Here is a 12708-nt window from a genome sequence, read left to right on the forward strand (position 1 = left end):
GGGCGTGGTCAGTTCGGTTCACACTCATGAATTCAAATGAAGCCAGTTGTTAAATTCTAATGAAAAGACATACTGTATAGTTCAAATAAGATCTTAAACTTATTAGAGAAATCAGCATTGTTGCAGTAAGATCCTGCAGATGAGGCTACTGTATGTCAGAGGCAGTGCTGTGATCTAATTTTGCATTCAAGTCACAGATAAGCCTGGATATATATGACAATAAAGTGAAAGAGAATATGAATGAAACACATTTCTAAGAATTTTGTTCCTGCTACAGAATGGCTTCACACCACTCTACATGGCTGCCCAGGAAAACCACCTGGACGTCGTCAAATTCCTCCTGGATAATGGATCCAGTCAGAGCATTGCCACAGAGGTGAGCATAACCTTCTCTTCCTCTCCATCCATCACTTACCTCACTGCCATTCCCAGCAGCCCTCTGAAACAACGTATTTCTAGCAATGATACATACAAAACCCAGCTCAGAACACCCAGTGACCTTGCTGTCCTTTTCAAGGCAGCAGGCAAGCACTAGTTGCGCAGTGAGGGTATTGAATGCCTGGCTTGGCGTGTGTGTGTGGTGTGTGTGTGTGTGGGTGCATGACAGAGCAGGGTGCCAGACGTCACTGTCCTTGAGAATGTACCAGGCCCTCATGTCTCTCAGACAGTGATTATGCACCAGAGAACACTTCTGTGTTTGAAGAGCTGTTTGCATGTTAATGATCCATGTTGGTGAGAATCAAGGTCTGTTTGAAATTCAGACTTAAACTTTTGATGTCAAGCCATTCTCTGAGAATTATCAAAGATTTTTGGGTAACACTTTCTATGAAGCCCATATTTATAATACATTATAAGGGTATTTTTAAGGCATTATAATGAATGCATAAAGCATTATAAAAAACCTTATAATATGTTATATCATCTTATGAATATTCATAAGAACAGTTTTAATGTATTACAATATTTACTTATTAGTGGTTATAGCTTTTAAGAGTATGATGATTTATAACACACAGTGAACACGTTGCATCCACTTAAGTTACAATGGATTATATTTCTCATAGTTATAATGTGTTATAAGTCTCATATCTTGCCACCTTTCTTATGCTGCTTTACTTAAAGCCATCAATGACCACTTATAAGTATAGTAATAATAATAGTAACAATTTTTTTCTCTTTCTACAGCCATAAGATCAGATATCAGATCAGATTGCTTTGAACCAGAGATGGGCACTTGAGTTAGTGACTCGGACTCGAGTCGCATTTTTAGAGACTTCAGACTTGACTCAGACACGACCTGAAATGACTCCAGACTTGACTCGACTCGAGGAAAAGGACTTGTGAATATTTTAAAAGCAACTAGAGTCTTTTATCCTTAAATACTTATATAACTGATATTCAAAAGGCGGAACGCGAGTCGTATAGCAGCACCATTTTAAGTGAGCAGCACGTCAAAACAGCAGAACGGATCACATAACAAGTGCTCAGGGTCGTTTATGGCAAATATCTTTCAGCGCTATATCCTATAGTATTTTTATCTAAAGCTAGAAGCGCTTAATTCAAGCCCTTTCAGCTCCGTGGGCATTCTCTCTCTATGCGGTTATTTTAACAACAACAGAAACACGGTGAGCAGCAAAATTATAGGTTACTTTCACTAAAACACAGCAGAAAAAATAAAAAATGCTGCAAATATAGTTTTTTTTCTTACTATCTATTATCTATCTATAACCTATGACTCTGTTCAAACCAGATGTGACAAGACGTTTCTGATCTACATTTAGCATTATTAATCTGTAGGCTAAGAACATTTCAAAAGAGTCATGTAATTATAATTGGGAAAACTGTTGTTAGATGGCTAGGGTAGAACTTAAACTTTGAAGCTGCTAGTTATTTTTCTTTTCTGCTCAAGATGAGAACATTTTGATTATTGTTTTTAGTAGATAATGCTTTTAAGTAAAATATTAAAATAGTATAGATTTCAGGAGGATAACCCTGAACAGTATTTTTTCTGTCACATGGATGTATCTAAATGTATAAATACAATACATGTAAAAATTTACTTTTTAAATTTTTTATTTATTAATTTTTGTCCGGACCTCTGCTTGGAAGAAAATATAGAGGAACTTCAATTGAATACCCCTGACTTATATCATAAAGAAAAACTTTATTTGTATGGTTTTGTAATATCTGTGTCACAGGCTATTTCCTTATGTGTCATGTAGATCAGGCTTTTTTTATAGAATTTGATTACAGGAAAAACTGTTTTGAACATGGTAATGGATTAAAACATAAGTAACAGGCTGGATGTATATTAACCTTACATCTTAACGTACAAAGCAGATCATAGATCATATATTTTGTCTATAGCCTATAAAACAGCTTCATAAATGGGAAGATTTCAATACATGAGGATTCTGAATGGGATTTTTTAGCATGCCATTAAATGACTTGAGACTCGACTCGGACTCGTGACCAAGGACTCCAGGTTAAAGACTTGTGAACAACTCTGCTTTGAGCTATTTTTATTTTAATATCATTTTGATTATTTTGATGGTACCCTTTAAACAGCTGTTGATAAGTAACTCTGCAACTACATGTCAACTAGCGGTCATTGGAGTATTAGTAGTATGTCTGCTAAATATATGCTAACACTTTATTTTGATGATTCCCCATCAGACAAACTGACTATAAGCAACTTTGCAAGTACATCAACATTCTGCCGACCCTAACCTTAACCTAAGCCTACTAAAACTCTAATGAGAGTTAGTTGACATGTAGTTGCAAAGTTGCTTATAGTCCATAGACTAAGGGGACCATCAAAATTAAATGTAACCTAACATATAAACATTACCTTTTTTTTTTTTTTTTCAGTTAAAAATGATTAACTAGCTCACATCAAAATTAATATTAGCCTCACAGGGAACACTCAAATAACACTCCACACCTAACCACTTACAAGATGTACTGTAATAAGATACTATGCAGATCTTAAATAATGATAAGATATATAGTCCCATTATCAATGTAAAAGTAGATTTGTTCATTGTGTTATAAATAATCATAATCTTAAAAGTTATAAGCACAAATGCGTAAGCATTACAATGTATTATAATTGTTGTTATGATTATTTATAAGACAATATAACATATTATAAGGTTTTTTATAATGCATTATGCATTCATTATAATGCCTTAAGATTACCCTTATAATGTACAGTATTATAAATATGGGCTTCATAGAAAGTGTTACCGATTTTTGCTCTTTTTAAACATTCTGTCATTAACTGGAAGTGTGCTGATACAGTCATATATTCATATATTCTATGTTTTTCTCAAGATATGATTGATATTTTATATTCTTGTATAAATATTCTTTTTATTTAGAAAATTTGAATGTTGCCACCACAGATGGAGAGCCCAGAGTTCTGTAGTTTCTGTAGATTTCCATCTCTTTGGACTACTCAAGGATTCTTGCGTTGTGTGTTTGTAGGATGGTTTTACTCCACTGGCCGTAGCTCTTCAGCAGGGTCATGATCAGGTGGTGTCTCTGCTCCTGGAGAACGACACCAAGGGGAAGGTGCGGCTCCCTGCCCTTCACATCGCCGCCCGTAAGGACGACACCAAAGCAGCGGCGCTGCTCCTGCAGAACGACCACAATGCAGATGTCGAATCCAAGGTACCTCCGTCATTATACAGTCAAGGCTTTCCATTAGTTTACATCTAGAACTTGATGGTGCTTTCCATTCAAACACATCGGATGATTATTGTATTTTGGAATTAACACAACATACATCTAAACAGACATCTAAACAGACTTTGTGGTGGCTGTAATTCAATGGTGCATGATGGGAGATGCTCATTGTAAATTTACTTAAAACGTCATCTTCAATCACACGCCAGTTTAAAGCAAATTCCAAGCAGTTAACCGTGGGCAACTAGTAGATGCACCATCCAGTTAAGCCCTTGTGGTGTCGTGTGATGTGTGGTTTGTCGCTCTCCCTCACAATGTAGCCACCGTACAGCTTGATGCTCCCATTGTGACTTTGTGAACACTAATCAGACCATTCTTTCTCCTCCCGCTCTGGTGGTCCTTCTAGATGATGGTGAATAGAACGACAGAGGTATACATGTACAAATGCTACACACCTCACTAAGTGCCCACATCACGCTGCTGCTGTGGCTGCCGCCCATCCCCTCCTTGCCCCTGCTCATTGCTTTTTTTGTCTCAGTAAATTGGTGCTTCTATTACTAACGGGCAGCGGAAAACTAGCATGGAGAGGAAACACTCTGGTTTAGCCGGGCGAGGTCTGCAGCTGAGAGAGTTTTCTGTTTTGTTTATGTAATTTCTGTGCCACTAGTGGCACCAAATGCAATTGCAAGATCATGATTGTGTGTTTTCCGATATTTGCCATTGGTCGCACAGATAGTCCTGTTCAAGAAGTCAACCTACCAGTGACCCGCTGGTTGCTTCTGTATATTAAACTAGGATAGTTTTATCCCAAATGTCTGTGCTGTTCCAACTGAATTATGCCGGCTGATGGACCAATAAATTCATGCTGTTACTTATAGTACCCAATAATGCTGTTTGATCAAGTCTTAGTGGTTAGCGTAGTGAAGAAGCTTACACACAAATATCCCAAAACACAACATATTTTGGTGATCAGAATAGTGTGCTGAGCCTTCATGTTAAAACAGAATATGTCAGAATATGCTTTATATTTCAACTCCTTTCAACTATAAATCTAAATGCCCTTTGAGACCAAAGCCCAGACATCTAGTACTGTCCTGAAGAAGAAGGTAGCGTAGAATCAGACTCCTCAGCTGCAGAGCATTCGTCCCGTCTCATGCATGACATTCCCCTCCTAGCAGGTGTCAGCAGAAAGAGCTACCGACCTTCTCTTCTCTTCTACTTTCATCTCTTCATTTCTTTTCTCCTCTACTCTCTTCTCGTTATGTCTCTTTTTGTTTAATTTCTTTGTGCTCTTTACTTGTTATTTCATTTCCTTTGATTTCATTTTGTCGTTTCATCTCTTATTCTTATCTGGATTGTCTAATCTTTTCTCTTCTCTTCTGTTTTTGCACCTCAATTCTACTCATTTTGTCTCTTCTTATCTCTTGACATCATGTTTTATCTGTTTAATTTCTTCTTTTCTTTTCCTGTCTCATCTCCTCTCATTTAATACTTTCATCACTTTTCTCATTTTGTCTTTTCTTGACTCGTCTCTTGTCTTTATTTGTTTTCTCTCCTTGTTTAAAAAAAAACTGTTTTTGTCGTTTTTCAATTCTTATTCCATCTTATTTTGTTTTGTTTAATCTTTTTTTCTTTTCTCTTCTGATTTTGTCTCGTCTCATCTCTATTCTTATTTCTATTAATTTCTTCTTGCTTCGTCTCTTCTTATTTAATATTGTTTCATCACTTTTCTCATTTTGAGACAAGAAATAAGTCAGAAAAAGACTTTCATTTTTACTTTCTCAATCTTATTTTATTTTGATTTAATCTCTTTTGTCTTATTTCATCTTATTTCATCTTCTATTTTCTCTTCTCTTCTCTTCTTCTCTTCTCTTCTTCTCTTCTCTTCTTCTCTTCTCTTCTCTTCTCTTCTCTTCTTCTCTTCTCTTCTCTTCTCTTCTCTTCTCTTCACAGTCGGCATGGCTTCCAGATTTCTTCCAGCTCTCCTCCAATTTAACAGCTCTGATTTGCACTGCATGAAAACTGAGAATTATAGTATGATATTTCATCTACAGCTACAGCTCAGCTGCTCTCTCAGTTTTACAGTGGCCTACCGACTACTAAAACTATTGTTTACTATATATTTATATAACTCAGTAACGTGCTGCAATTTGCTTTCAAATAATTAAAATCGTATTTGTGATTATAGTTAGAGAAACTGATTTTTGATTTTTAACAGCACATTGTTAAATGTAGTGCACTGTATGCATGTTTTCACTCATAACATCATGGGTTCACCTCCACTAAAGCTTTGTATGTAAATGTTAATTCAAATTTGAGCTGAAGGTTGCTGTTATAAAGGCTTTGTATATCTGAGGAAAGCATATCCTTTAAAATGGAAAACCCACCTGTCTATTGCAACCACAGCATGGTGTGTAAACAGAGAGATTAAAGTATTAGATTAAACACTAAAGATTAAAGTAAAGAAATTAAACCTAATGTTCAAACCAAAGCAAAATAATTACTCAGCCAGATTGAGTTTACATGATGCGAAGGATCAAGTGAAGGATGTGTCTTCCCTCAGTGTTGTGCTAAGGTCATCTGTGTAGATCTGTTTTACTGTTTGCTGCAGCACGCCTGGCCTGGTGTCGTCTTTTCTTATGTAGAGGATGAGGTCAGGTCAGGTGACTTGGGGTCAGGGCATTCAGAGTTCTTTATGTGACATTTTGACCCCTGTGCTTTATTTCTCTCTGTCCCTCTCCAGAGTGGCTTCACCCCTCTCCACATTGCGGCTCATTACGGTAATATCAACGTAGCGACCCTGCTTCTGAACCGCGGGGCTGCCGTAGACTTCAAGGCAAGGGTAAGGACATGAACTCCAGCTGAAGGATTCTGAAGAGTGGAGTGCATAGTATTATGAAATACACTGGGGTCAGAACAGGGTCATTCTCTAAATGTGGTACCTGAGGAAAACCATGTCATACAGTATTTAAAGCATGCACTGAAATTGCTCCAAAAAGGGTGGTGTATATTTACATGTTATTTAATGAAACTTTCTCACAAATAAATAATGTGCATATCCTCTTTTTTTTTTTTTAAGAAACTCTCACATACTTTGATCTGGAATGCCTTGAACACTGACAAGCATGATACAGTCAGTGCAGCGTCCCATTGCTGTTGTTTAGCCAAATTAGTGTCCTGAAAATAACTGTTGTATGATAGCTAATAAATTCCAATCAGTGTTTACAACAATAAATATATAATTCTCCTGATGAAAAGATAAAACTCCTGATCCAGACACCATTTTGGCACCGCATACACAGATTGACCCTATACTGGTTTAGACCATGTTTACCAGTGTCTCTCTGCAGCTCTTTGACCCTGACACTAAGTGGAATTTGGTCCCATAGATCTGACTCCATGTTGTGGAATATACTACATCCATCCATGCCAAAGCGTCCACTATCGTGTATTCAAATATTCAGTCCCACACAGTTTTAGCATAACATAAGTGACATAACATTGCTCCTATGATGCCTCACATCAGACTCAGTGGGGTCCGCCATATTTTATAAAATGCTAAGCAGTCTGTCATAGTAAATTAGAAATTTTGTAAGCTATCACTAGAGGGTGGTGTAGCCCAATACTACAGTGTCTACAAGTGTGACGCTGTGCACTTCATTTGGACAGAAACTATGCCACTATGGACAGAATTTCTTATTTGTGTGACATTATTAAAAATCTCTAAGATGGAACACATATGTCCACCAATGATTTCATATCATGCTTATATTAACTGAAAAATTCTGTTTTCTGACTAGTAAACATTTGCAGAGAGAGTGATTTAACAAAAATAAGTGATGTTTAATGGGAAAGTGCACTATTTTTCAATGAAATAATTTTAGAAATTCCTCCTTTAAAAATAGCTTTTGTGAATATCTATAGAAAATTCATTATTAGTTCATGAGATATGCAAAGAAAATGGCAGTTCTAATACAGTCACCAATATAGTATGTGTTTACTTGTAATCAACCTTGTTCTTTTGAACTTGATAATGTGTCTGACTATTAGTTTTGTCTTTTTATTGTGGCAGAATGACATCACACCTCTCCATGTGGCATCGAAAAGAGGAAATGCCAACATGGTCAGGCTGCTGCTGGAGAGAGGAGCCCGAATCGACGCCAAAACCAAGGTCAGTGCCGCAAGCAGTCGAACCACACAGACTGTCATTCTTTTCCAGCTCTATATTTAACTCATCAGAGGAAGTGAGCACATGGTTTTCCCCATTGCATTTATTGCACAATGGCATGTGTATATTCTATAGTCAAGAAAGACTTGTAAAGAAAAAAAGCAGTAATTTATGAACAAATTACCTATTAAGTTTCAGAGGAAACTAATTCAGTTGGTGTTAATTTGTGGCCATTTTCAGCTGCTTTCTTAGAAGCACAAGATGCTTTTCAAGATGAAAAGAGAATTTATTTGGAAGGGATAATTCAGGGATACATGCCATTTGATTCTAATAAATGATAACAACCGCAGCCCTCAGGTTACATGTGTTTGGCACCACTGTCGAAGAGAAATTGCATACAGATGTTGCGCTCTTCTCTGTCTCCAGAAGAGGAATGCTGTCTTTCATTGTGTATTTGACATATTGGCACATGTCGCATGGGAGGGATTGTAATGTTAATTATGGCAAATGATTGTAGATTCTGGCACCTGCCGGTGGGGCAGTGTGTAATATATGTGTGCTTGTTTTCAAATCTCCAGGACGGCCTGACACCTTTACATTGTGGAGCGAGGAGCGGTCATGAGCAAGTAGTTGAGATGTTACTAGACCGTGGAGCACCCATCCTCTCTAAGACAAAGGTTAGATATGGTGTTCTGCACTTAAAGAAAATGCATATTCTGTCATCATTTACTCACCCTCATGTCTTTCCAAACCTCTTCTGTGCAACACAAAAGGAGATATTTTGAATAATTTTCATGCTGCTCTTTTCCATATATTAAGAATAAATGGGAACTTTATGTGCCAAACAGAATGAAATGCTGAATGCAAAAATATGGAGCCCCTAAAAGGACATGGCAGTGGAAAAAAATCGATCTCTCGCAAAACTTTTGTGTTCCTTCGAGAAACTTTGCATTCCCTTGCAAAACCTTTGCGTTCTCTCGTAAAAATATTTGCATTCCCTCGCAAATCTTTTGCGTTCTCTCACAAAACCATTTGGGTTCGGACAAACTCTTCCTGTTCCCCTTCAGGAAAACGCTATGGGAACGCCTTCAGCGTGACTGCGCTCTGAACCACGTGTGTAATCTGTCCAATGGATGGGCGAGATGTCACGGGTGGGTGACGTAATCGACCAGTAAGCTTAAAAGCACATGCGGTGGAACCGGCGTCAGCTTTTTGTCATTCAGCAACCGCTACTCTGTGTGTGTCTGTCGACTTCTGTTGTGAGTCTTATTTAGTGCTGTCTGTTCTTAATACATAAGCGCTCCCTTATGTCTAAAAGTGCAGCAAAAACTAAGCACTTAGGCAGGAGCAGATCGCATTACAGGCTGTGTGTTCCTTCCTGCAAATGCTACATCACTGCTGGGGATACACACAGTCTGTGTGTGGTCTGCTTGGGAGCAAGTCACGCAGAGTCGGCTCTCTCTGCACCTCTCACTGCATGCACTTCGCTCCCGGAAGGCTTTCTTTTGCGAGGGAGCCTTCGCCAGCATTCCCCGTGGTGCTGGTCCCACTGCCGCTGAGGCGGAGCGGCGGCTGCACTCGTGGGGTTCGCAGGTGGATCTGGTGGAGGGAATGGAGGCAGGCGAGTCCCTATCTTCTTCCTCACCCACCAGATCCAGCGGCCGCTGTCTGGGATCGGAAGGCCCGCTCTGCGGTTTCTTCCACCCGGAGATGCGGCTCGACGCTTCGCCAGTCTTCCTCCAAGGAGGTTGATGTGGTGAATGTCGACGAGGATTCGCACCCTCAATCGCCCCAATATGAGGAGCTAGTGGAAGTGGTTACTTGTGCTGTGGCCAAGTTGAACATCGTATGGCCCACCGAGAAACAGGCTGAACCGCAGAAAAGCAAACTCGATGAAAGCTTTCTACGAACTAAGCCGCCACCTCCAGCGTGGAGGTTCTTCCCCAATCTCCACATCGAGGTTGAGATCGTGGGCTAAACCTTTCTCGGCTCGCCTCTTCATCCCCTCCTCTGACTACTACGGTAATGTGGCGGGGTTGAATGAGCGCGGATACAGAGTGATGCCCCGGGTGGAACAGACGCTCACAAGCCATCTGTCCCCCGGTGCGGCATCATCTCTGAATACAACATCAGCGCTGGTGGGCAAGGGGTACATGGCTGCAGGTCAGGCTGGTGCGTGTCTGCACACCATGGCGGTGTTACAGGCGTACCAAGCCGACCTGCTAAAGGAGCTAGATGAGGGAGAGGAGCTCAGACCTGATGACATCACTGAGCTCCGCAGAACCGCTGATTTGTCTCTTCGCGCTACCAAAGAGATGGCCCGTGCCATCAGCAGGTCTATGGCAGCGCTGGTGGCAGCAGAGAGACATCTCTGGTTGATCCTATCTGATATGAAGGAAAAAGATAGGGTCTTCCTCATAGACGCCCCGCTTGCACCTTCTGGCGTGTTCGGCAACGCAGTCAACTCCGTCGTCGACAGGTACCAGGAGGCCCGTAAACAAGCGGCAGCATTCCAGCAGTTCCTCCCTCGCCGATCACTAGCTCACGGGGGCTGCTGGGCGGGATCAGCCCTCGCCACGTACCAGATCCTCATATAGAGAGGCACAAAAGGAGAGCATTGCCACTCGCGCTCCCCCGCGACGGGGCCGAGGTGGCAAACGCTCTGGGTCGGGGCCGGATCTGCGGACCGTCCTTCAGTCTAAGAAGTCCTCGACCAAGAAGCCCTGACAGGCATGGCCCAGGGCTTATGAGGGCAGGCCCCTCTGGGGAAGAGCGGGTTACACTGCATTACACGGTGTCCGTCTCTCCTCAGTGCCCTCAGGAGATCAGTCTGCCAACCCTGCCAGGGTTCCAGGGCGCAGAGGTCTCCAGCGAGCGCTTCTCTCAATTACTTCCGCCCGGAATCGTAGCAGAGCTGAGAGGCTCGCCGCCCCTTTGGGGGTCTCTCTCGGCAGCTGGTCCGGCCGTCTCCTGCTTCAGGGCTTCAGGGCACCGAGCTAGCAGCTCTAAGTACACCAGAGGCCAGTCTCGAGAGACAGGTTCCCTTAGTAGACTATTTGGCAGTGTGGAAACTACTGCCAAATGTGTCTCGATGGGTCCTGCGCACTGTAGAAAAAGGCTATTGCATTTAGTTCAGCTCTCTGCCACTGCCCTTCAACGGGGTGATTCCCACACTGGTGGACCCCGAGCAGGCTCTGGTCATGGAACAGGAAGTAGACACTCTCTTGAGGAAGGAGGCCATCGAGGTGGTCCCTCCTCACAAAAGAGAGTCCGGGTTCTACAGCCGGTACTTCATAGTTCCAAAGAAGGATGGAGGGTTGCGTCCCATTTTAGATCTGCGTCAGTTGAACCCGCACAATCATGTGGCTGAAGTTCAAGATGCTCACACTCAAGACAGGTCATGTCTCAGATCAGGTCTGAGGACTGGTTTGTCACGATCGAGCTAAAAGACACATACTTCCACGTCTCCATCCTTCCCACTCACAGGAAGTTCCTGAGGTTTGCTTTCAGGGGCAAAGCATACCAATACTGGGTTCTTCCCTTCGGCCTTGCACTCTCACCCCGCGCTTTCACAAAGTGTGTGGATGCTGCTCTGGTTCCTCTGCGACTCTAGGGCATATGCATACTGAACTATATCGACAATTGGTTGATTCTAGCTCAATTGGAGCAGTTGGCGATTCGACATAGAGATGTTGTTCTCGCCCACATGAAATAGCTGGGGTTAAGACTAAACGGCAAGAAAAGTGTGCTTTCTCCAGTACAGAGAACCACTTATCTGGGCATGGTTCTACCACGATGCAGGCACGTATGTCCCCTGCTCGGATCGAGTCGATCCTCACGTCAATCAAGAGAGTGAGAGAAGGCCTGTCACTCACTGTTAAGCAGTTTCAGAGACTGCTGGATCTGATGGCAGCTGCGTCCAATGTGATACCTCTTGGCCTGCTGTACATGAGACCCCTACAGTGGTGGCTCAAGACCAAGGGGTGTGGTCCCAGGACAGACTCTTCACGCTGAGAGCCGTCTACATTCCTGGGTATCTCAATGTGGGAGCAGACGTCCTGTCGAGACAGGGGCCGAGGCCCGGGGAATGGATGTGTCAATAAAAGTGTCAGTGTTGCAAAGTTCATCAATTATGAAAGAGTTCAATTCAGCTATATGAAGATCTACAGTGACTTCAGTGTTGATTCAATTCTGTTCAATAACTATGTCAATGTTACAAAGTTAGTGTTATTGTCCAGCTCAGTTCAGCTGAAGTTTTGTTGTTTTCCAATAGTGTCAGTGCAGTCAAATCTACAATAATATTGATATCTCATTGTTGTTAATTTACAAGGCAAAAAGTCACTTTCCAAAACCTTCACCCTCTCTGGTGGAATGAACTGCCAATCTTTAACTGCTGAGAACATCACAAATTTCAAAAAGCAGCTGAAGACACACCACTTCCGCAAGCGCTTAACCACCCCACACCCATAAACCAATGCACTTACTATACACACTCACACAAACTGCTTTTATTACTCTTTGGATCAAAGTGTCTGCTAAATACATAAATGCAAATGTTAATGGATACAAGTTGTCTTTTAAACCAACTTTTTTGTGTTCTAATAAGGGTTATATGGGTTTGGAATGACATGATGGCAAGTAAATGACATCATTTTTGAATTAACTGTTCCTTTAAGTGTATGCAGATGTGACATTATCATTTTTTCTACTGTTTTTCCATTGCATCACTGAACACTTTCCTGGAATCTGAAAGCAAAGCAAAACATGGTCACAGACTTCTCGCCAAATTAGATAATATCCCAGCCGATTAGTGTCACAATGGAGCAATTGTTTTAGTGCAAATAGTGACG

At 41.4% G+C, this 12708-nt stretch overlaps 1 protein-coding gene across 40 annotated transcripts in view; it reads left to right on the forward strand.

Annotated features, from left to right (window-relative positions):
* Positions 1-12708, forward strand: part of ank3b (ankyrin 3b) — a 198860-nt gene that overhangs the window by 116459 nt on the left and 69693 nt on the right. For 33 of the 40 annotated variants that reach the window (XM_058792986.1, XM_058792981.1, XM_058793004.1 and 30 more), the window contains 6 exons: positions 278-376; positions 3490-3675; positions 4097-4120; positions 6434-6532; positions 7763-7861; positions 8437-8535. In XM_058792986.1, the coding sequence (XP_058648969.1) occupies positions 278-376; positions 3490-3675; positions 4097-4120; positions 6434-6532; positions 7763-7861; positions 8437-8535 (606 nt within the window). The remainder of the gene's footprint in view (positions 1-277; positions 377-3489; positions 3676-4096; positions 4121-6433; positions 6533-7762; positions 7862-8436; positions 8536-12708) is intronic. The other 7 variants (XM_058792988.1, XM_058792977.1, XM_058792998.1 and 4 more) reach the window with 1 other exon arrangement.

The sequence above is a fragment of the Onychostoma macrolepis genome, chromosome 12 (assembly GCF_012432095.1).
Source record: "Onychostoma macrolepis isolate SWU-2019 chromosome 12, ASM1243209v1, whole genome shotgun sequence".
Taxonomy (NCBI): domain Eukaryota; kingdom Metazoa; phylum Chordata; class Actinopteri; order Cypriniformes; family Cyprinidae; genus Onychostoma; species Onychostoma macrolepis.